Source organism: Ambystoma mexicanum, chromosome 2q (genome assembly GCF_040938575.1).
Source record: "Ambystoma mexicanum isolate Mex_15411 chromosome 2q, UKY_AmexF1_1, whole genome shotgun sequence".
NCBI lineage: Eukaryota > Metazoa > Chordata > Amphibia > Caudata > Ambystomatidae > Ambystoma > Ambystoma mexicanum.
Genome location: NC_090924.1, coordinates 106,928,561 through 106,954,015, shown reverse-complemented (window position 1 = coordinate 106,954,015; position 25,455 = coordinate 106,928,561). Strand labels below are relative to the sequence as shown.

General features: G+C 48.5%; 1 protein-coding gene across 2 annotated transcripts in view; it reads right to left on the bottom strand.

Annotated features, from left to right (window-relative positions):
- Window positions 1–21,578, bottom strand: part of LOC138569198 (uncharacterized) — a 694,078-nt gene extending 672,500 nt beyond the window's left edge. The window contains exon 1 of one of the 2 annotated variants that reach the window (XM_069646958.1): window positions 21,384–21,578. Coding sequence is in view for 1 of the 2 variants with exons in the window: in XM_069646959.1 (XP_069503060.1) it covers window position 21,384 (1 nt within the window). In the remaining variant the exon portion in view is untranslated. The remainder of the gene's footprint in view (window positions 1–21,383) is intronic. The other variant, XM_069646959.1, reaches the window with a different exon arrangement.
- Window positions 21,579–25,455: the final 3,877 nt, after the last annotated feature.

Sequence of the window (25,455 nt, the reverse complement as noted above, 5' to 3'; positions counted from 1 at the left end):
AGTATTCACTTTCAGAGTTAGATGAAGTATTCAGGGACTTAACAGAAGGCTCCCTATGTGCGTTCCAGCATTAGGCCTGGGCAAGTAGGATGGGCAAACTCATGACCACACAGCCCAAAGGATGCACATCAGAATTAAGGTAAGTATTACCCAAGCCCACACAGTACCTTAGGAGAAAAGAAGAGCTTCGGAGTGGATGCCTTCAGGATGCAGCAGCAGAGGACCCGATCCCTGGATTCTTGGTCTGGATATGAAAGAACTGGACACCTGATGGGAACTTGCAGCAGCAGTCGTCAGAGAAGGCTTCCAGCAAAGGTTTCTTCACAGATTCTCGCGGCTCTATGTATAAGGCGCCTTTTTACAGCAGCCAGATGAAGAACGCATATCGCTGGTCGGATTCTCTTCACTCTCTCGGCCCTGCACTCTGGTGAGGGGACTTCAGGGATTCAAATCGTGTCTCTGGAGATCCAGCCGGAGTCAACCAAAGTTTCGGACGGATAAGGAAGACCATGTACCACACTCGGGCTCGAGATCCCAGGATGTTGGTGGTTTGCAGCCCAGCAAGGTCGCAGCACGTCCTGGGATGGCCCCAAATGCAGGTCCTCTTGAGACTAGTGGATCTCACCAGTCTCTGGGTAGAAGTCATCATTTTCGGGACCCCCAGATCGATTGGAAGGTAGGGTTGCATCAGGTTCCGGTTACACATCAGGCTCTCTGGTCGCTGGAAATTGCTACAGACGTCCTTTCTTCATAATCCTCTTCGGTTTCAGCTCCAGTGGTCAGCAGGTTCAGAGTATTTATCAGGAACTACAGCACAACTTCTGCACTCTCTCCCTGCAGTTTACAGAAAGGAGCGGTCTTGCTGTCCAATCAGGACAGCCAACCCAGCCCCCACTGGGAGTTGGTTCCCCTCAGGCAAGGTGAAAGCCAAGGAGCTGCAGAGTTTTGGACTCCTCCCTCGCTTCTTGCCTTCTCAGACACTCTGGAGCCTGGGCGGAGAATACAAAGGATTTTCGCTGATGACAAAACTTCCACTGAGTTGGACTATCAAGATGGCCGCGATGCAGTGAGCACCGTCGCCGCGGATCTCCCGGTCCGCGAGGCCGCACTTGCACGCAAAATCTGCTGGTAGACCTCCCCAGGCAACACAAATCACTGCAAACGGCCCCAGGACACAAAGCGACTCCAAGGAAAGCACTTGGCTTCCGGTGGCACCCGCAGTATCTTCACACAAGCGAACTGCGGAGAGGGTGCAGGCCGCCTGGATGGCGCCACGCGCACTTGCCCTTAATTCTGGGAAGGACGTCCCAAGTACAGACCCGCACAACGCCCGCCACAGGATAACCGACGCGCCAGCTGCACGCGCCCGCCACAGGATAACCGACGCGCCAGCTGCACGAACTGGGCGGACAGGGAAGGTGCGCGCACCACAGGACCCTGCTTCCCCTTCCCAGTGAGGGCTGTCTGCCATGCCGTCTCCCCCAGCGCTGGGGACTCCGGGAGGCACAGAACACAAGAACGGTGAACGGGCCCTCCCCCCACCCCCAGACTTTGCCCGGGTCGGACCACAGTAGCAGCCGAATCCTGCAGATTGTGGAGCAATAGCCAGCGAGGCACTCGCACTATAGGGCACTCTGGAGAACAGGAAAAAAAGGTGAGGAGACCCCTGGCCCCGGGTCAGGGGAACCCAGAGAAGCAAGAGACAACATCTTTCCGATGCCCCTCTCCACCCTCCGAGACCCACAAACACCTAGACCAAGGCAACAAGGGGGCAGGTGAGCACCCCTGTAAAATCGCCAACCGTTAGCAGATATAGACGGAGTCGGACCAAGCAGAGGCACCAATCCCACATAGGCCAGTACAAGCAGAGCTGCGTTGAGCCCGCAATAACGTCAGTGCTTCCCTGGGCTGAGGAAGTGCACACAGCAAAGGGGAGACAGCGCGAGGTGCGACCCAGACTAGAACCAGCAAACCCCCATACCACAGGGCGACCCCAGCGAGGGGCCCTCTGACATTCAACAAAAGGAGGACCGGAGGGAGGCAGGGCCAGCCAGAGTTTCCCTCCAGCCCTGGGACACCGCCACCGTATAGCACCGGACACAAGCCACGTCGGCCCTCCGAGGGTAGCTCCGGCTCAGGGGCTTCCAACCAGGGTGATGCGCAACGCACCCTTCAAGAAGGAAAGAGAGGCAGCCCAGGGATTAGAAGAAGAGCCCTAATCTCCGGAAGAACAGGGGCCTCCCCTACACAAAGATGACATAATAACAGCCCGGTGAGGCCACAGGGGATGCGTAAGGACCCTGCAGGACAACCGCCCCACTTAAGTGAAAGGGGCAGTGCACAAGAGGGCACCCAATCAACACAAAGAGGAACGCCTTGGGCAACCACCTCGAGGCCCCGAGCAACTCCCTATACAACCAGGCGGCAGAACCAGCATAGACATGATACAAACCAGAACGCCACAGCGCTCAGACATACTTTATCCCAAGCGCAATGTCAAAAAACAGAAACAAAAGACTCTCTTACGGCACCCAGGGATGCCAAGAAGACACAGGAAGGTGCGTTAACAAAGATATGGGCCAAGGAGGCAGGCACAGCCAGGGGGTACCCCTCATCAGATTGGGTCTCAGACACAGGAGTGGAATCCAGGCAGGAGGAACAGGACAGACCTGTAACACAATCCTTGCTCAAACACTTCCTCACAGAAATAGTGGACAAGATTACCACTGCAGGGCAGAAACAAATGGACGCACTGAGAGAGGACCTGGCGGAGGGGCTGCAGGAAATAAAGAGAGACATCAACAAAGTCGAGGAGAGGGTGGACACAAATGATAGGGCAATCCAGGAGCGGACAGAAGATGCGCGGAAAGCGGACACCTTGCTGGAAACCCTAGGGGCGGTCACCTTCAACCTCGAACTGCAGGCGGAGGACCTGGAGAATAGGTCCAGGCGATATAACATTCGCGTTAAAAGCCTACCAGAGGAAACGCACAACCAGGACCTACGCCAAGTAATCAAGAGCATCTTTTCCGACCTCCTGGATCCTGAAGCAGCTTCTGAGATCCAATTTCGACAGACTCCACAGTGGGCCCCCGTAGACAGGAACCAGGGGCGAGACCAAGAGATGTCCTGGCCGCTATGCATAGTTACAACGTCAAAGAACAAATACTACTCAAGGCCAGGAAAATTAAGAAGATCACCTACAACGGAGAAGAAATGTTCTTATACCAGGACCTGGCACAATCAACGCTCATCAAAAGGAGGAGAATGGGCCCCATCCTAGCGAATTTGAGAACCCAAGAAATCTGTTACAGATGGACCCATCCATCCAGACTGATCTTCGATTGGCAAGGGAAACAGCAAAAAGTTACGACATACGAACAAGGAGGCCCTGCTGGGAATCGAAGACAAAACTCAACCAATAGTCGCCCTTCCCTCCACCCAATATACAGCCCATAGGCCATTGGAATGGTCCACAGTAAAATCCAAAAGGTCCAGGAAGGGGGCAAACCAACTTTTCCTCAGGGGCCCGACACCCAGGAAGGTGCATGGCACCCAAGAAAATCCAGTTGATCGTCCGAACTGAAACCACAGCATGAAGCAGCACTATCGCGCAACAGCACGCCTGGGGACGGCGCACCTGAGGCTAAGTGCCTGTGCTTAAAGCTACACCAAAGTTGAAGGCAGTGGTCTTGTTTGGGGGAAAGGGGGAATTCTTGGAATGGGATTGGGAGATCCCTCGTGGGGCGAATCTGGTTGAACCTTAGGGTTCAACTCTCGAGACCACAATTCGAGGGGGGCTGGAAGCCAGTTGAATTTGCCCAGTCAAGAGGGGGTGGGGGGAGAGAGTTGGGGAAGTTTCCGAGCGAATCAAGATAACTGAGGAGATGACACAACAGGAGGGAGGGAGGACGCGAGGGGGCAGCTTAACATCTATACGGGGAAACAGGCAAATTGGGCAGACCCGCACAAGTAAACATGGCAAGTCGGGATAAACTAAAGATCGTTTCCCTGAATGTCAATGGCCTAAACTCCCCAATTAAAAGGAAAAAAATAGAGCGATACCTTAGACCAGAACAGCCGGATGTTGTTACACTGTAAGAAACTCATATCCACACCCAAAATAGAAGCAGAATAAAATTCTGGGGGTACACAAGAACCCTTCAGGCTACGCTAACAAAAAAGGAGGGGTTCTCCTGGCACTGCAAAACGGGTTGGACTTGTCCATCATAGGACGGAATCATACGTCATAGCCCTTGAGGGGAGGGGCGAGGCTTACACGATAGCAAAACTATACGCACCCAACACGTGCCAAGATGCCTTCATCCAAAAAGTGCTGGCTAGAAGTTTGCGAAAACCCCCATCATACTAACAGGTGACTTTAATATGGCGTGGGACCCCACCAAAGACAGGAGTAACAGCTCGGCAGGGCCACAGGGGAGACCCTCAGGGGAACTCAGGTGGAAACTTCACGACCTGGCGATCATAGACGCATGGAGGGAACTAGAAGGGGACAAGGAGGGCTATACAATTCTACTTGCACATTGCACACACTCTAGGATAGATTACAACTGGGTCTCTAGAGCATTGCTGGGAAGGGCAGAGGGCATCACTCTCGGTATGATAATACTCTCAGGCCATGCCCCAATAACCCTTGACCTAAGAAGGACCCGGCACCCATCTGGCCTATGGAGGTGGTGCTACCCGGCCCGCCTGTTTAAAGATGACCTGCTGCTCTGGCAAGTGGAAGAAGAAATTGAGGCCTTCTTTGTAACCAACAGAGTCGGGGAGACGGCACCGCAGGTCAAGTGGGAAGCTTTTAAAGCTACGATACGAGAGAGGGACAGGGAACTGAGGCTGGAAGAGGCCCGGTTGGAGGACAAACTAAAGGACATAACGGCCATGATGGGAACATCCCAGACTCCAGCCACTAAACAGGAGTATAGGGCTACACAGGGACAACTAGATTTAATACAGCAAGGGCGGCGGAACGCAACTTATTACACCTCAGGCAAAAATAATACATCAAAGCAAATAAATCAGATCGCTTATTGGCAAGGATGGTGTGAAAGGAAGAAAAAACAAAACAATCCTTAAAATTAAAGTTAGTAGAGGCAGGACTAGTGCCAACAATAGTGACATCGAGAGCGTGTTTGTCCAATTCTACTCTAGCCTATACAGCTCAGACGACCCATCCCCAGCACCTCAGCAAGCCTACTTAGATAATACAGACCTAGCCCGAATAACCAAGGAGGAGAGGCAAGCGCTGGAACAGGACATAACCAGGGACGAGGTCAGAGCCGCCATTAAGTCCTTACCTATCAACAAATCTCTGGGACCAGACGGCTATGTCGCAGAGTTTTACAAACCCACAAAGAAACGCTCATTCCCCATCTCACGGTAGTATTCAACCAAATTGGCACAGATGGGGCCATCTCGAAATCTATGGAAGAGGCGAAAGTAATCCTCATACCCAAAAAAGAGAAGGACCCCACAGAGTGCGGCCCTTACCGCCCCATTGCGCTAATAAACGTTGACGCCAAGATCCACTCGAAAATTCGTTAAAGACCGGGGATAATGTCAGGAGAGTCGTGCACCTGATTGAAAAGTCCCACAAGAAGGGAATCCCTGCTCTACTCATGGCGGTGGACGCAGAGGAATGTTTTGATCGTGTGAAGTGGGGATTCTTCTTCGCAACTATGCATAGGATGGGATTCTGACCCAGCTTTGTGGGCAGAGTGAGGGCCAACTATCGGCAGTCGACTCTCCACCTCTCCATTAATGGACAAATCTCAGAACCAGTGGCAGTCAGGCGAGGCACTAAACAGGGGTGCCCACTATCCCCTATGCTCTACGTAATACATCTAGAACCCTTTCCTAGCTGCGGTGAGAGCCAACAAGGACATAGCGGGAATCACTTTCACGGGTAGACCCCGCAAAATCGCTGCGTTTGGGGACGATATGCTCTTGACACTAACTCAACCAGAGACTTCCCTGGGCGCGATAGAAAGGAAACTTAAGCCAATTCAGGGCAGTAGTGGAGCTAAAAATAAATGCAACCAAAATTATTATTTTTTTAAATAATATGTTTTATTGGTTTTACAGCAAACGTGACAAGGGCCAAGTACACGTATCAGATGCACTACAATAGTCACATGACATGCCAAACAAGGAATACTAAATGGTAACCAAAAAACTGATTTTCAATATAACTTTCCAGGACTGGCAAAGACTGGAAGAGGAAGAGGAATCTGGGGAGAATGTTTATTTTTATGGATGCAAACCTCGCTGTCCAGCATAGGGATAGTTTGGACGATCTGTTCAGATCAGATTTAACAGAGTTCCATAGAGGTACGAAGTTCGCCTGAAGCAGGTTGCTCAGAGTTGATGCGATCTCCACCCCCAGATATCTGGTACCTTTTGTCTGCACTTGGAAACCCCACTTCGATATCAGTCGGGGAGGGAGGGCAGTGGTTGGGTGAAGGGGCAACGCGATTGTTTTGTACAATTGGCTAGGAATCCCGATAGCCTACCGTACTCTTGCATGGTTTTAACTCTTGCATGGTTTTAAAGAGGGCCGGAACAGAGCCAATGGGCGTGTCAAGTATGTCAGGTATCATCTCCGAAAATCACCAATTTATATTCTCTCCCTCCCCTTGTCATGCCTTGAATTTGGGGGTTTGACTGCACTTTCTGTGCGAAGGGCTGGATAACAAGGGCATACAACAGAGGGGAGAGTGGGCAGCCCTGCCGTGTGCCTCGGGTTAAGTCAAAGGAGTCGGAGGCAATGCCATTAACTAGGACTTTTTCTGATGCGTTGCGGTACAATCCACTTGCACCACTAGCCCATACCTCCCCCAGGCCTGCCCATCTCTTTACTGCGTCCAGAAAGGGCCATTCATCACGGTCGAACATCTTTTCGGCATCGATAGACATCAAAATGGGGCATTCTTCTTCCCTGTCGGGTCAGTCATAAAGTCTAGGGTTTTGTTAATTGTCCGTCCCTTGCCTGCCTTTAATGTAGCCAACTTGGTCAGAGTGGATTTGTTGGGGGAGAACCTAAGCCAGACGGGAAGCTAAGATACCAGCGTAGCGTTTGGCGTCCACATTTATGAGAGAAATTGGGCGGTAAAATGCACATTCCGCTGTGTGTCTGCCCTCATTGGGGATTACAACTATTCTTGATTCGGCAAATGACGGAGGGGCCTGACCAGTTTCCACGATTGAGTTGAAGAGTTTGGTCAAATGGGTGGCAAGGGCACTACAGTTCGTTTTATAGAAAGCCGGGGAGAACCCATCCTACCCAGGGGCTCAGCCAGCTTTGGAGATGGGAGATGGCATGTTTCACCTCTTCAGTCGATATTGGAGCGTTAAGTGCATTGAAATGATCCTGTGCTATTGGGGGTCGGGGTAAGCTTGATAAGTACTCTTCAATGTCTGACTCTGAACCCTTACTTCAGCTGTATGTAAGGCAGTGTAAAATACGAGAAACGATTTATGTCATGTCTCTGGGGTTAGTCAGAATTAGGCCTTGCTCACTTCCGTTTTGTATATTGCCCTATCTGCGCTTTTGTTTCAATAATCTGAGTTGTGTTAGAGCCCTTTTCTGACATGTATCTTTCAACTCTTCCCAGGGCATTTTGATGTGGTCTAAAATTAGGTCTGCCCCAGCTACTTGTGCGCAGAGTCTCTGTTTTTGGCGCGCAATCTCAGATTTCAACTCTTCTTCCCTGTTCAATTTAATTTTCTTCCTGTGCGCCCCTTCTGATATCAGGACCCTGCGTATTGTGGCTTTCCCCGCTTCCCGTATCGTGTTTTGTGATATGTCTTCAGTGTTATTGAGGTCAGAATTGTTTTTAATCGCTTCTGTAAGTGTAATCATTGCATACCCATGTCCGTTCGGTTCTGTGAAGCGGGCCCAGATCTAAGTGCAGCATGCAAAGTTCATGGTCTGACTATGCCACTATCTCTATGGTAGCATTAACTATCAAATGTTCGCTTTCTGCCTCAACCAGCAAGTAGTTGATCCAGGAGTGTGTATAATGTGGGGGGAAGAGTAAAATGCTCTACCCTTTGGGTGGGTTGCCCTCCAAGAGTATGTTAGGTAATGTTCCCTAAACTGGCTTAGAAATGTAACCCAGTGTGTGGCTTTTGGGCATTCAATCTCGTGGATTCCCAATCTCGGTCGGGGTCCGCTATCATGTTGAGGTCCGCTCCACAAACCAATGTGACCTCCCTCCACCCCTCAAAGAAGTAGAACAAGGACCCACTGAACTGTGATTGGTTTTGATTTGGGACGCAGGCTGAACATAAGGTAACAGTGTAGGACCGCAGTGTGACTTTGAGGGGTACATATCTACCCAGATTGTGCCTATAAACAAGCTGTATTTGGAGACCTACAGACTCTGTACAGAATGCCAACTTTCCCTTTCTTAGTAGTTCCCGAGCCCCATATCGAGTCTCCAATGTCTCTACCAAGGGTCTGCGCTCCTCCCCCCTGAGTGTATTTGCTTTTTTGGACAAACAGTATGTCCAATTTTGACAGTTTAAATTGGCGTTCAAGCATCGAGCGTTTGTGAGGTGAATTGAGACCGTTTAGGGACCCAATTGTTATGCCGTCAAGTGGAGCCATGTCGAAGTGTGTGTTGTTGCTGCGTCGCCCTGCTAAGGGAGAGCTTTTGGGGATGCATGTTAAGTCTACAGGTGGCTGAACTATCGACAGGTTTAGTCTTGTGCGTGGTGGTGCTAAAATGTGGAGTTGAAAACTTCCTCCCTCATGGTGCGAGTCCTCCCCCCTTCGCGTCCCTGTGAAAAAGGCCAAATCAGGCATTTTCAGATAACAGAGACGCCCTCAAAATAGAACAGAAGGGTCATGCTACAGTGACCCCTTTCCAGGCAAATGTTTTACAAAACTGGCACCTCAAAACCTTTACGGCAAAGAACATCATGCAGTGAAATCTTAGAACTGTAACTTATACCATATTCCGAAGTTCCAAGAGAACCAAGGTGGCATGTCTGGACACACACCCAACCTCTCTCAGAGTCTGACAACCGGTGAGAACCTATTAGCACATCGAGGCAGGTGCTCCCTAGTGCCTTGTGTCTGCACTGGCTGTTCAGGAGACAAGAAATCTACAACGCAGCATATTTCAGGGGGTGTTGGGCCTCTTGGATTTCCACTTTCCGGGGGCTAAACTCCTTTAGGGGGACATCGGAAAGTTTTTCTGCAGCAGGCCTGTGATTTTTCTGAATGCTTCCCTGTCAGGATTTATCACGCTTGCTTGCAAGTGTTCCAGCACTCTTCTGGCTTCATCTTCTGAGGTCAACCTAAAATTCTCTCCATCGTACACAAAGCTTAGGGAGAAGGGGTGGCCCCACCGTTATCAAACCCCTCACTCTTGTAGCCAAGCTGTTAGGGGGGCGACAAGCCCGTCTCAGGTTTAGTGTGGCAGTGGAGAGATCCTGAAACAGTTTGAAACTTGACCCCTCATTAGTATATGGGTTCCTGGTCTCTTGCTTTCTATCTCTTGTTTCTGTTTGTAGTAATGGCATTTTACCAAGACAGACCGCGGGGCTTTCAGAGGACCCCAGGCTCTGTGAACCTATCGAACTCCAAGTTGGGGGGTGATGTGGCATCAAAGGGGGAGGTGATCAGCATTTTTACTTTGTTCTCCAGACTTGCCGGCGTCTCTCCTTGTTTCTCTATCAGGCCCATGATGCGGATGTTGGTCCAGTGGGTGGTTCCTGGCCATTACCCGCTTCACACAGTACCCGCTCCCCTCATCCGCACCGGCCAATTACCGGGTCTGCTGTTCAAGTCGGACGAAGAGCTTCTGCTCCGGCCTGGGGATCACCGGATTATCTGCTCCCTCCAATGGGCTCAGAGAATGTGTCGGTGATGCGCTTCACTGGTCTAACAGCTCTGGCCAGCGCCCACCATTTCGAAGTGTGCTGCAGCTCGGTGCGATGGGCTACTCGGCTGGTCTCTTACTCCCAGTTAGGGGTTGCGGTTTCTCCCTGCACTATGCTGCAACGTGCTCTGGATTCTCCGAAGTAAGAACGTATTGTATTTATGGCATGACGTTATCTTTAAGAGGAGTGTTCTGCCATACTATTGTACCTGGAAAGGGAGACGAAGGCTCAGGCATCCATTCCGTCTGTGCCCCCTGGTGGTCTCCAAGACCGAAATTCTAAACCTCACCCTCCCGGACGAGGTCACACGAGACCTCAAAAACACCTCCCTATATAGATGGGTAGAACACCACATAACCTATCTGGGAGTAAAACTGGCTAAAACAGTTCAACGGCTATACCAAGCAAACTATCCACCCCTACTGGAGAAGCTCAAAACCAAAATAATTTAACTGGGGCCCATTAGCTATAACATGGTTAGGGCACATAAACGTGCTAAAAATTGTAGTACTACCACAGCTACTGTATCACTTCACTGCCCTCCCGGTCCACGTTCTGCCGGCCCTATTCAGAACCCTACAAAAAATTATCAGTAAATTTGTGTCGAACAACAGGTCCCCCCGAGAGTGGCTGCCAAACTGATGAAAGCCCTAACATCTGTAGGGGGCATGGGAGAACCCTACTTTAGAGCCTACTACATGGCCGCCCAGATGAGGGTGGTTCGGGATTGGCAAAGCAACGACCGGGGAAAATCTGCAGACCTATGGACTGAGCAGTTGAGGGGGTGGACCTGGAGGGAATTCTGTGGAAGCCCAAGGCTGACAGGCCCCCGCAAATGTATAGTAGCTCCATCCTATCGGTAGTGAGACACGCATGGGACCAAGCGGTGAAAAGAGCGCACATCACCACATACCCCTCACCATATACACTGCTATTTGAAAACACGCAATTCACCCCGGGACACAAAACATCTACATTTGATACCTGGTAACAAGGGGGATGCCTGAAAGTCCGTGACATGTTCAATGGGAATCAAGTGAAACAATTCGATCAATGCAAGACAGACTTCGACCTGGGGTAAAAGGGAAAGGGAAAGATAGTGACACCCAACTGAGGCACTGGCTGCACCACCCCACCATGAAACAAGCGGGGATCCGCCAGCTAACCCCCTTTGAAAAGTACCTAAACAGGGACCCGGGGGAAAGGCGAGTGGTAACAGCTATATACAAACAAATAAAAGCAGGTGAGGACCCCCCGCAGAGACAATACATGAAAAGATGGGAGATCTCCGAATGGACCTCAATCGAGGAAATGAAGTGGACAAAGCTATGGGCGCACATTCCCAGACTAACAAGATCCCTCCAAATTCGGGAGATCTGGCTAAAACTCCTACTTCAGTGGCACATAACGCCGACTAGACTGTAAAAAATTTACCGAGGGACATCACAGCTTTGCTTGAGGGAACGAGGGGGGGGAACTTGGAGTCATATATGGTGGGGGTGCCCCAAAATAGACTGTTACTGGGAGGGCATTCTGCAAGCAATCGAGCAGGTCCTAGGGGTGAAGTGCAAAGGGAATATAGTCCTGGCTATGATAGGGCTCGAGGGGACACTGGAGGAAATCACCTCAAAGCCGGGTCGCAAGCTCTATGTCATTATGATGATGGCAGCAGCCCTGGTACTGGCGCTTAAAAGGAAGTTTCGAGCCCCCCCCACAGGACCACAAATGGGTGGTGAAAATCTGGACCTTTGTCGCCTTGGAGTGGCTCACTTACTCCATCCAAGGGGAGTACAAAGGGTTTAACACAGATTGGTCAACCTTACTGAAATATTTAAAAGATGGGGCAAGGGGAGGGTATGGTGCTCCAGGAGCATGGGCCTCCTAGGAATAACCGGCCGGCCCGGAGAAGGGGAAATGTGAAAGAGTCACTGCAAATGAACTGACCCGAAAATACTGTTACATCACTGCCACCGCATCTCAAGGGAGCCCTCCGGTACAAGGACTACGCTCGGACCAAGAGGGGAGGTTCAGGGAAGGGGGAGGGGTTTAACATTCAAGTTCAAATGTGTTTTTGTTTTAAAATGCTAATAAAATGTTATGAAGAAAAAAAACATCTGAGTTTGTTCCCAACTAGAATGGCAGGAGGAGACCTCAAAAACAAAAAGGATATTTAAAAAATGGCAAAACTAAAAAGGAACCCACCATTCTAAGAGAGTGGTGGCCCTTCTGTGCATTGCTGAGGCTGATTTAACAGCCTGTGAGTAATAAGACTAAAAAGTAAACTTGCAATTGGAACAGAAATGTAACAGGTAAGTAAGCTGTATCCCCCAGCACTCCACATAAGGTGGGGTCTGCTGAATCACTGTACAAATGTAAAGGGGATACAAATCCCTCTTTATCCCTTGAGAAAAGTAGTTCACCCAAGTACCTTAAAAGAGAAATTAACAGGGAAGGCCAAAGAGGCAACCCAGCCTAAGCCCATAAGTTATAGAAAACTATAACTCCAATCATACGCTATGGGGAGGCATAAAAAGGTCACCCATAAAAAGAGAAAAAGAGACGAGGTGAGAGGGAGAAAAGATTCCCACTCCCTGGGGACAAGAAGACATAATCCCCAAGCCCAAGCAAAACATTCTGGGGTTGACACAGGCCAGGAAGATGTATCACTAATATGAAAATCTTACCCAACAGTCTCATTTATCACAACATACAATTGACAGAGAAAATGTGGGACAGGCATCAATTGCAGTCCTTCATTTAGTTTTAAGCTTTTTGGTTTGACCGTATGACAATATATTTGAGAAAAAGGCTAATAAAAATACGCTGGAGTACTTGAAGATCAAACCAGCAGACATGGAGGCTCTTTTTAAAAACGTACAAAGGGGAAACCGGAGGACGAAGGATTCACAGTTAAGCTGCGTTTGTTCCAATTCTGGGATTCTTACACCATGTAATAATGAGAACTTGAAAGCGGTGTCCATTCTGCATATTTCAATAATGGAATCTCCTGTGGTGGTGTCCAAAGAGAGGGCCTAATTTTGATCTCTGGTACAAACAAAACGACTATTGAAGAAAAGAAAAGCACAAGTGCTTACTTACCTTCACAATCAAATTTCCTCCAACAGAGGAAGCCTAACAACCAGACGATGATATGCATTAATAAAACGACACGTCTAGAAAGTTTCTGTGAAGATTATCGTTTACAATGAAAGAGCTTGAGGAGCTTCTGACTGAGTCAGCATCTATACCAAAATAAGGGCGAGAGCTGTGGTAATGGCAAAAAAAGAGGGAACTGAGGCCTCTATATTGCCTTTTCTGGCAAAATTCATACACCCTCTTCCCTATGATACAAATGTTATAACGGATGATTAACAAATGGTAGAAACAGCTTTGCCTCTAACACCAATGACCACCCAGCTGCAGACTGAGGAATTAGAATGTTCAATCTCTAGATTGTTCCCTCATATGGCACTGCAACATACTCCAGTCATTCCAGAAGAGTGACTTTTAAGAGTAAATCACTGATACATTTGATACTCAGGAAATAGGTTGACAGCTCTTTCGGACCCTACACACAATGATCAAAGTAACCCTTTAAAAGAGATGAAAGGATCCTATTGTTTAGGCCTAGAATTCATATTAGGAGGAGCTCCACAAATTACTCTGAACAGGTTAAACGCTTTAGCCTTGAATAATAATCTTCCCTGTTTAAGAACTGCATCGACTTGACGGAGTTTCCGGTCAATCGAAGAACTGACTTTTATCAAATTATATATCCAGCCACGGATGACTTGTTACTGAATTTGAATCTGTTCTATCTCTAGGGTATGAGTTGTTGGTTAGCAGAAAGCAAGAATTTGGTGTGAATTACATTTCAAAGGCTGGTGGGAGTATCTCAAATTCAATTTATAGAGGTAATGATTTGTGTGGTAATGACATTTTGAACATTTCTTATATGCAGCCTATCATATAAGGGTAGTATAGGCCACTTTCACTCCCTAAAAATAGGCAAATACTCCCAAAAAATAAAAATATGGAGTAAAAATACTCGCAACAAAAAAATAGGAAACCGACACATAAATCCTTGTCCCTCTGCTGCCACCCACACAGTTCCATGGATATGTTGGTATCAGTACTGCATGTAGCACGATAGTTTTTAGGGTATGTTCTTTTGTTTTAAAAAGTTGGAACAAGTGTGGTCATTCTCATCTATTTACCACAAAAATAGCACATTTAGATAGGGGCCTTCCGTTTAGAATTTTGCTTCAGGATGTATGGTTATGGGATTGCCACATTCTGGATGGGTATTCTGTGTTCCTACAATCGGTCCAAAAGCGGTGAAAGGGTCACCCTTGTAGGGGACTCTTAACTGCCATCAAAAATTAGTCGGGATTCTGGTGAGGCGTTGGAATGTTGAAATTGTTGGTGTACTGGAGGTTAAACTCCCAGATCTGCAGGTAGAAGACGCTTTACTTTTAAATGTCTGTTGGAATCCAGAAGTGCCCAATTCAGACCTTTTTCTTTCAATGATCTCTGATACATTTATGTCCTGGATGGGCACCAGCACACCCTTAATGTTCTTATTGCGGGTGACAAACTGTCGTACCAATTTTTTTGTAAAACTGTCGCTTGTACCAAAGGGAGTTTTTGTACTGCTGTGGTCAGGCCTGGATAGAGATGACCTAATGGGGCTTACATAAATTAAATGGAAATGTTGAACGTAATTTTCCTCATAGACCTGCTTGGTCTCAGGGTCATTCTGTTTCAATCCTGGGCTATATTTTTATCACTTTGCCGCTGTTTAATCTATTAAAGGATTTCTATTTAACTCCCTCCCACCTTAGAGATCACTCCATGCTATTTCATTAGTATTATTAGCATCGTTATTATGGTATTTATTGAGCGCGGACCTAACTTTGAAAAGCAACAGAACGCTTTACAGAGGTATATAACAGTACAGATGCATGAAGGAGCGCTTTTCAGAGGTAACAACAGAACAGATATACAGCAGGATGGGATACAGAGGAGGGGTACAGCTGTAGAGGGTGAAGAGAGATACAGACGGCGTATAGTGAGTCAGGAGGCGTGGGGGCGACTTGATGGCCTAGGTGTTGAGGAGGAGAGACTGCTTAAAGAGGTAGGTCTTGAGATCTTTTCTGAATTGTAGGGGCCTGATGTTGACAGGAGGAGGTTTCATAGTCTTGTGGCAAAAGCAGAGAAGGCTTGTTTTCAGGTCCTTTCCTTTTTGCGGCGGCAGATTTCAAGTCTGCACGTGTCCTGGCTCCTGGTGGTGCGCTGTCCACCAGAGATACTGAGTTTTTCAGTGAGGTAGCTGAGTGATTTGAGGGCGACTGCCTTATAGATGATGCAGCAAGACTTGAAGGTGATTTGCGCACGCAGTGGGAGCCAGTGAAGGTCAATGAGTGCCAGTGTGATGTGGTCATATCTGCAGAGACACTTGATGAGGTGTGTGGCCGCGTGGAGGCCACTTCTCAGGGGCACATGGGAGGACAACGGCAGGCCTTCAAGGAGAGCATAAACAATAGGTGTATCCTACCCTTTGTTGGATTAAATCTAAGTTTAAATGGTAACTGTGGGAGCAAGTACTCGACTATTTATTTGCGAGAGTGCTGCAAGTATTATCAAACCACTAGTGCTGGTATTTGTCCACTTTCTAGTGAGGATGATCTGGTTGGAGGGAGAAAAAACAAACAATCATGTATTTGCCACTAATCGTTAGCAGGTTGGAGACGGTAAATCAACGATTCCCTTTGGAAAAATAATTTAGTCCAAATCATTTGTGCATTTTCTTACAAAATTGTATTGATATTTGCAATGTGTGTAACATAAATTCTGTGCATAACATAAATTCAAAAGCAGACACAATCATTCGACTTCATGATTCATTACCTACAAGATGATGAGTGGGGAAATCAGACATTTTTTGAAACATATTAAACAACATGACAAACTGAAACAAAATATGCCAGCAAAAGTTCTTCTACATATGATAAAGAAAAACCTTCTAGAAAAGAGGGGAAACTAAAAAAGTTGTTGCCCCTATGTTTGGGGGGAAGAGCTTTTCTCTTTTTATCAAGTTAATTCCATTTGAGACAGTTCATTTTGTCTTGATCTAAATTCAGGGCTTCAGTGTTGCCCAATCTACGGGTCTTTGTATAGTAAAAGAATTCTTTCAAGGAGAGCATGCCCCCATGCAGGTGGGAAAGGACCAGTGCTTGAACGGTGGATCTAAAGCTGTCTGGAGGGAGGAAGGGCTTGATTTTAGACAGGAGGGAAAGCTGATACCAAGCTGTCTGAGTATTCTTAGCTTTGTGTGTCGTGAAGGAGAGGTGTTTGTCGATGTGGAACCAGGGGGACTTGTAGCTGGAAATGAACTGCGAGTGTGAAGCCCTCAGGGTTCATGGTTGCTAACCAGGTCTGTATGTCTGGGTGTTCGGTGTTGTTGGGGAGGAGTAGGAATTCGGTCTTGGAGGGATTGAGCTTCAGGTATGCAATGGACATCAAGACTGGATCAGCAAGAGGCGGGTTTAAGTCTGTGGGGGTCCTTGATGGAGTCGATTTTGAGGTATAGCTGTGTGTCGTCGGAGTATTTGTGGATGTGTACGTTGTGAGTGGCTAGGAGGGCTCCCAGCAGCTCCATGTATAGATTGAAAATCACTGTGGAGAGGATGGAACCCTGCAGGACTCCACAGGTGACAGGTAGAATTGGCAATCTAGAGGACTCCATCTGAGCAAACTGCCGGTGGTTGTCGAGGTAGGGTGTCCGTGAGTGTCTGGTGGTCTACTGTGTCAAAAGTGGCCAAGAGGTCGAGTAGAACCAACAGGGGTGGCCGTCATCAAGGATGTGGAGGGCGTCGTCGACCACCTGTAAGATATGCCGTCTCTGTGCTGCATCTATGTCTGAACCCGGATTGGTAGGTTTGGAGAAGATTGTTGGTGTTGATGTGTTGCTGCAGTTGTGTGGGCTACCGCTTTCTTGATGACCTTACGTAGGAAGGGAAGATGGGACGATAGTTACCTAGGTTGTCGGGATCCAGAGTGGGTTTCTTTAGTAGAAGGAGGATTTATCCTGTCTTTAGGGTCGATGGTAAGGTGCCTTGAGTTAGGGAGCTGATGATGATCTCCGGGTAGGGAAGGAGAGCTTCTGCTGGGAGGGTCTTGAGGATGGATGCTGGGAGGATGTAGTCTGTATATGATGTGGGAAAGAGGTAGAAGGCCCTGCACAGTTGTGCTAGATAGTATGGAATGGACGAGTAGGGTCTCTCTATTAATGAGTTGGAAACATGGTTTTTTGAGTAGTATAGAAAAAGTTTATTGTTCATGTAGCTGACACGTATTGACCCACAGGGGTCATTTTCAAGGCTAGGCATTGACATGCATAACAATCAATAATTGCGTGAATCATCCGTTTGTGTGTTGTGCCCAGTTGTGATTTAACAACAGGTTCATGTGATATTGCATTTTGAGTGACTTTTTGAGTGCAATTGAAGGCAATACATACAAGGTGGACATGAGGGTATAGGCCAAAATGACTGCACCGAAAGTTCCGACCTATACAAAAAGGTCATAAATGCATGCCACCAAAGGTTCGAACACCAAAAGTTCGGACCTTTGGTGGCATGCATTTTAGGTAGGAAAAAAAATGACTGTGGGGGTGTCCCCGCAACACCCCGCTCACTAAACTGTACAGTATAGTGAGCGGCGGTTGCGGGGGACACCCCCGCAGCACACCTGAGGAAAAAAAAAAGAAAAAAAGGACCCTGCGGCGCTGGTTTCCGATCAAGGAAGTGAAAGAGAACCGGCGCCGCAGGGACACAGCGCATCTTGAAAGGTAAGTAGGGTGTGCGTGTGGGTGTGGTGCGTACATTTCTCATGCAAACTTTTCTGCTGTGGACTTTTCCGCGGCGGAAAAATCACGCAGATCCGACATGAAAAAAAAAATGGTTGAGTTAATTGTTGTTACATGAGAAACCATTAAGCAGGCTATATTAGTTGTTGTTGCACATAATAATGAACGTGATGGTGGACGCGATAGTTAAATATCTGATGAATTCAGGTCATGTTGGATGCATCAGAGAGAGAAAGAGAGAGAGAGGGAAAGGATTACGTTCATATGTGTAAATGAGGCCCCCTTTGGGTGGAGGCACACGTATGGTCAAAGGTGGGACATGTAAAATCAGTCTTACCGAGTGGAATAGATGGAACTAATGTAGGTCCTGGTATTTGTTCAAGGGAGGAACCCTGTTTCGGTGGAAATCCACAGGCTATTCCAGTACGAGGCCCAAGGAAGGAGGAAGGTAAATAAGAACATGGAAGAAGGAATGAGCAATGCAAGCCGTGCAGCGAACAAAATAGGGGGGGGGGGTCGGATCATGGTGAATGCTAGCTGTGGCTGATGTCAAGCTGTGTTGATTAGATGTTCGCAGGAGGCTCGGAGTTCCTTGAGGAGTGCCAAGTCAGTTGCGGTCCTGGAGCGGCATCAGGTTTTCTCTTCTCGTTTCCTGATGACTCTTTAGCTGAGGTTAAGTTCTTGCGTGTACCAGGGTGCTCGCGGTTTCGGTTTGCAGGTGCATTGTTTCAAGGTGTGTATTGGTCGATGGAGGCTGAGAGGCTGGCTTGAGTGCTTCCAGTAGAGTCGCAGTTCGGTTCTGTCCATGTGAGGTGGAGGATGGCGAGGTCTTCCCTGAGGGAATGTGTACTGGGCCTTAAGACACTGTCAGTCAGGCAGGAAATAGGTTAAGATGGTATCTGCAATTAGCAACACATTTTAATAACACTTGGAAACATATTTCTAAGAAGTTCAGAAGGAAAACTTCTCTTATCAATGTTATTTTACATTGTGTCTTGGGTATTAACACTAATGAACTGGTTAAAAAAGAGTACTAATGGAACTGTATATTTTAGACCCTATAACCATGGCCTCCTTATTCAAAACAAAAACGAGAACTAAGAAGGATTTTAAGATCATTTAAGAAAAATTGGTCCATAGAGAAGAGAATTGGAGTATATATGAACTACAAAGGAACATTTTTTTTAAAAATTGGTGGAAAAGCTACAAATATCAACTATTGCACAAAGACAGTGAATTAATATTGGCAGCTGTGGCACAAAACCGTATCGTTAATGTTTGGAGCCTGAACAATGATTATCTTAAGGCTTGAACAGCCCTTCAACTAAACACCTTTCACTCTACTAGCACCCTTGACTGCTCACACGGATGAAAACACACATGGCTGATTTACATCTTCTAACACCACCCCAACCAAAGGAATTTTAGGGAAGCAGACAGCTCAGAACACTTCTCAAGGCCTGCTACATATTTGGCTCTATCACATACTGTACCCTGCCTGGGGCACTCCTACCACTGTCATCTAATAGATTTTCGGTTTTTTCCCTCTACGCATACCTAAGTGTCAATATAACAAAACACATAGAACCATACCAGCAATAGGACTCTGTTGCTTCTGGCATGCACCCATCATCATCTCTGCACGTGTCCTGCACTCATCATCATCTCCGCATGTTTTGCATCTCCCTTCTCGCTCAAAAGCACTGGCCTCTTTTTTTCACAGAACTGCACTGACAAATTTCAGATCTGCTATACCAGCTAACTTTACAATGCATTACATTATCATTAAGTTGGATAGTTATAGCACTCACTATAGCTATTAGACAAGAGAGGTATCCACCATGAAGCGCTAAATAAAAAAACCTCATTATGATTGCTAAATGCAGAAAGGTTAGATGAAACATGGTTATAGGTAATCTGTTTAAAGCACTGCGTGGGCACTTAAGGAAGAACGAAGAACCGTCATGCTGGAGTTAAAACGTTTAAGTAAATACAATAAATAAATAAGTGTTGCTAAGGTGCATTAAGGCAGCTCTGGGAAGGACCTTGAAGGTACCTGATGGGGGTCGGGGGTGGGGGGGGGGGGGCTACTGGGGCTGATCGCCAACTATGAATTGCTTTTTAATGTATTTTTTCGTTAAATGATTTTTTACTATAGTAACAAAAGATGATTAAATGTGTTAATATAAAATCACACCGTAAACACCATAGTTTTTGCGAGAGCATCCGTTGAACAGCCATTAATTTATTGCAAACCTTTTCTTAAGCCTTCTCTGAACTGGAATAATGTCAACTTTGTAAAATATATGTTTAGCTAAAGCAGCTTGTCTTGTTAACCATTATTTGTTTGTACCCCCACCCGTCTCTTAGCCATTTTTGTGCCGCCTAGTTTGCCATCACCAACAACGATCTCTACAGGCGTCACTGGTTCCCATTACGGGAAAATTAGCGAATTGAGCAGACGTCACTGGTTCCCATTACTGGAAAATTAGCGATTTGAGCAACTTTCAGCTTGAGCGCGGGGATAGTCCATAGGTTGGTGGTAGCAGCACTCATTGAAGCGTATGGTCAGATCTGGGTGTGGGTCCCTATGACTGACACAGCTGGGCAGCTGAAATCACACGCTCTTCATACCATGCTCCTTTGCGCCCCTCCCTTGCACTCCTAATTTCCCCAAGACTGAACAAACCTAATTCACGCCCTCCCCCGTAACTCCTCCTTAGATGCTTTCCCATATAACAGAATGGATCCCCGTCACCACACAGGCCCTCCCTGGGCGCATTTCTACCCGCACAAATCCCTTTCACGAAGAACACATGTTCCTAACGGTTTCCATCCCTGGCAGCATCTGGCCAAGACGGTACAGCCAGCGTTCTCTTCAAAACTCCACCCCGTCAGAGGGCACGAGTCACCAGGGATCTGGGAACACAGGCACGTTTCTCTGCAGTGCTCCAAAACGTGTCTTTTTTTCCGCCCTCTCCACACATTGGGACGTTTTCTTGGGGATAATTCAGTTAAAACTAAAACGCAGCGCATCACATCACACAGGGGGCTTGGGGCCAACTGCTTACTCATTAACCCAGCGCAGCAGGGACACCATTCATAAGCGCATACACACGGAAAAAAAGCAGGATGATTGCAAAACGGGCTAACAAGTTGGTAAACTGTCCAGCTTGAAGGCGGAGAGTCCCAATTTTGAAACATGGTTCTCCCGTGGACGTTTTCCTCGAGCGTGCCATGTTTAATGGGGGGGGGGGACCAGGGCCTCTCCCGTCTCCTCGTTCCTGACTGAAAATGTATTTTAAAAAAAAAAAAAACTTTTGCGAATACTGGGCAGCTTTGATGGAGGGGCGGGGCCTTAGCGTAAGGCACGAAATATGTTCATGTGCGCATACAAAGCAGAAGCCACCCAAAGGTTTTCATTTTGAGACAAAACACTTAATCCCTGGTTGAGCGTCAGATCAGACTGTACGTGGGAAGCTGTGGGACCGCGAGAAAACTTCAGAAAGGGAGAGATGCTTTCCATAGTGAATATATTATGTAAATCAAGCAATGCCCGTGGTCTACAGTCATGTGAATGAATACAAGTTGTAAGACTTACTGGTAACGCGGCGCTGGACCTCCCTTTCACCCCCAAGGGAGATTTCCTGGATATTGCTTGCAGATTCCCGAGGATCAGACTGTGCAGGGTGCTGCTCCTCCTCCTCGTGGATTTAATCCTCCTTTGTTTTCACGTCTGGGCATTTCATAGTACCGCCGAGGGCTGCGGGATCCCCCTGTCCGTGCTACAGAAAGGAAATGCAAACCTCAGTCAGAGAGCAAGAACCTCCCTCTGCCCCTCCCCCCTGTCCGCAGAACGAGATGTCGGAATTTGCTTCAGATATCGGTGAAAGGGGTTGGCCCCAGGCACCAGGATCCCCCCTCCCGTGGGGTAGGTTACGGGGAGTCTCAGAGCTCTGAATTCAGGCAACGAGAGGATCACATACCAGAGGAGTTTAGTGATGGGAAAATACGGTCAGACTCCGAGCTGGATTAGAACATTTATTGCGCAAACAGGACTGTTAAAAAAGACGCGAATTAACCCGGGCACCGTTCGTGCTAAGAGTGACAAGCACAGGGGGTTTAGTGTATAACATTGGTATTCGGCCACTTCCATCCGCTTATTCAGACTTTCATACCACACATCTGACATACAAAGGGCGCTTTTCGTATTAGGAGCACCACGTTTGTATAATGGACCATTTTATTTATAAATGATAAAAACACAACACAATTCTTCAGCCACAAACAGATCAACATCAAGTGATCTGCAGCCACTAAAACATCCCATGGGCTATGGATAGGAAACTTTGATAGGTTGGGTCATGTTACATCTTCCCAACCAGGGGAAAATCCTAGAGGAAAAGTAGTTTTACTTGACAGTTATACGATAATTTTACAGGGGAGAACACATTGACAACCAGTGTCATATCACTTATTCCTAGAGATTAGGAAATCCCAGGAGTAAAATAGTTTTACACGAAAATTGCATGGGTAGAAAAATTAACAATTGTACACATATTTGACAGTGGTGGTTACATCACATTTTCCTATTCGTCAGAAAATCCTATTGGTAGGAAAATCTGACACGGTTCGAGTGGTAATGTCAACTCCCACCCACCAGCAAATCCTAGGAGTTGCTGGACCCTGCTGATACATGGAGGGGGTTATCTGTCTCATCCACACAACCCTGACTGTGCTCCTGAACATCTGTGTTTGGTGCAGAGGGGTTGATGAGATGGAGGATGGGTACATGATGAAGGGGAATATTAGATTCTGTGGAGCCAGGAGTTGTTCCTATTTATAGAGGCATCAATTTGTGCCCTTGACCGTTTAATTTTTTATTTTTACTGAAAGAGCTGAATTAAATCATCTTTACAATATTTTGTCATAAAAAAAAGAAAGAATTTCATATAACACTTAACGGGGGGTGCTCCAGAGCCCGACCAATATGGCCGCGGCTCTGTGAAGCTCTCCGGCACCCCTAGTAATCCGGTAAAACATCCTGCCGACTCTAGTGTTATTCTGGCACCCTGCTGTGGTGTGCCGGCGGTGGAATCCCTTGAGGCCCTGGAAGGAGGGGGCTTGTGCCTGTTGCCAAGGGTGTGGCTCCGGTTTGGCGACTGGGAGTCCCGGCGAGGAGTGGAGGAGGGGCGGACTTGGGGGAGAGACGCCTCTGCGCGGGAGACCTACCCGCGGGAGAACGCACTACTTGCTCGGAGCTGGGGAGAAGCTTTTGCTTCTAATTGAGGCGGTGGAGGTGGGGCTGCTGGGTCCGCCCTGCACCTGGAGGCGGTGAAGTGTTTGGGGCGCCGCAGCAGCAGGGCGTGGAGGTGGCGCTGTGGCGCGAAACCCCGGAGGAATCCTGACGGGGGGGTGGTGCCGTGGGATCGGCCTGGCGGGGACGTTCCTGTCTGCTGCAGCGGAGGTGAGGCGGGACGTGGCTGCTGCTGGAGCCGACCTGCGGGGAGCCCTGTTGAGAGCTGCTTCAGCGGAGCGCTGCCCTGGAGGAGGCTTTTGGGTGTGGAGAAGTGCTTTGGCAGTGGGGCCCCGTCGGGGGCACGGTCCGGAGCCCAGCTGGCTGGGGCTACATCCGCTTCCTGGATCCCTCAGGAGCGGCAGCCTGCGACGGAGGAGTACGGGCGCCGGGTGGACTGGCGCGATAGGCGGGGTCCCCCGGCAGGCTCTGCGAGTCATCTGTAGCGGTCCAGGCTCGGGGGCAGGTGAGGCCCGGCGCTCTCCGTAGCCCGAGGGGCTGCGTGTGCGTGACCTAATTTGGACGCAGCCTTGTGGGGTTGGCTGGCTGAGCTTGGGGAGGCCGGGCCTGCATGCTCTCTCATATTTGGGGGAATGTATGTGTTTGAGGACTCTGCTGTGCCCACAAGCTGTGGATTATATAACGGTGGAGCTGTGGCTGCCCCAGGCCTGCCTCTCCAGTGGTGGACAATTGGGCTCCTGAGTCTAGACACGGGGAGAACCATCGGGTATATTGGTGGGTGGCCCTTGAGGTGTGCTAGCGGCGCGGGGAGGATCCTTGGGCTAGAAACGTTCCCTGTTGCATGTGCCTTTGCCCTCCTCCTCCTTCCCATTCTTGTGTCATGTTGAAGTTGGGCAAAAGCAGTAAACACCAAGCTAAACTACATTTTGAAGCACCAGGCCAGGCCAAGCCTAGTGGCGCAATGGTGGAACTATCAGAGCAGTGTGCCCTAACGTCAGGGGCAGATCCCTCCGCTGCATTTCAAGATATTAAGATCATGCTTACGCAGTTACAAACCGATATACAGTCCCTTGATGGGAAGCTGGACACGTTGACCTGCAAGGTGGACCACATGCAGGTCCAATTGGACAAACATGGGGAGAGGCTGGACGAGGCGGAGGGACGGATCTCCGGAGTGGAGAACGCTGCAAATTCAGTGTCAGGGGCAATGGCTGAGGTGCAGAGGGCCCTGAAAGAGCTCAGGGAAAAGCAGGAGGACTTTGAGTCGCGGTCGAGGAGGCACAATGTTAGGATTGTGGGCCTAGCAGAATCGGTGGACCGGAAGGACATGGAAGGCTTGGTTGAAGACATACTGAAGGAGGCACTGGGCTCGGAGGGGTTCTCCCCAATATGTGTAGTGAAGCGAGCTCATAGGATCTCTAGCAGAAGACGGCCGGTTCCGGGGGCCCCTCCGAGGCCGTTAATAGCTCGCCTGCTGAACTATCGAGATAGAGATACCGTGCTCCGGAAAGCGAGGGAGAAAGGCAATGTGACTTATAAAGGAGATGTTATCCGGTTGTTCCCAGATTTCTCGGATAAGGTGCAGGCCGTCCGGAAGACTTTTTGGGATGTGAAGAAGCAGTTGAGGGATAAGAATATGAAATATGCTATACCCTGCCAAACTCTGGGTGGAACATAAGGGCAAGTCGCTCTTTTTTTTCAAACTCCTGGGGAAGCGGCATCCTTTTTGGATATGTTGCCGGAGGACCCTGGCTCGTGAGGCAATACTTTGGTCTGACAAGGGGGCCGAATTCTATTTGGTTTTGGTATGTTGTGGCTGGCATAATCTTTATGTTTGGATCCTGTAGGAGGAGTCGGGGATTCTACAGTAAGGGGCCGGAGGGTCAGGCTGGTAGCTCCCTCCGGTGCGAAAGCTGTCTGCCATGTTTTGGGTGTTGCCACTGCTGGAGAGTTGGGGTGTCTGGCAAGCAGGGGGGGAGCGTTGTGTGGCGGGGTGGTAAGTTGGGAATGCACCGCAAGTTGGGGGGTTGTCGGTAGGGGAGGGGTAAGGGGAGGTGGGGGGAAGTTCCAAGGGGGATGGGGGGAGAAATGGCATGGGAAATACAGGTCTGGGGGAGGTTGGCTGGCACATTCTCGGTGTGTTCTGAGAAGCTTGGTGATGGCGTCACTTAAACTTTTGTCCTGGAATGTGAGGGGCCTTAACAGTCTACCGAAGTGCCGGAAGGTGCTGCAATATTTGCGGCGTCATCAGGTGGAGGTGGCCTTTCTTCAGGAAACCCACTTGACGGTAGACTCGGAAACAAAGTTCGGTAAATGCTGGGGGTGCCATAGGTATTTTTCTTCATATTCCTCTTTCTCTAGGGGGGTGTGCATCCTAGTGCACAAGTCGGTGGGGTTCCGACTAACCAAGGTGCTG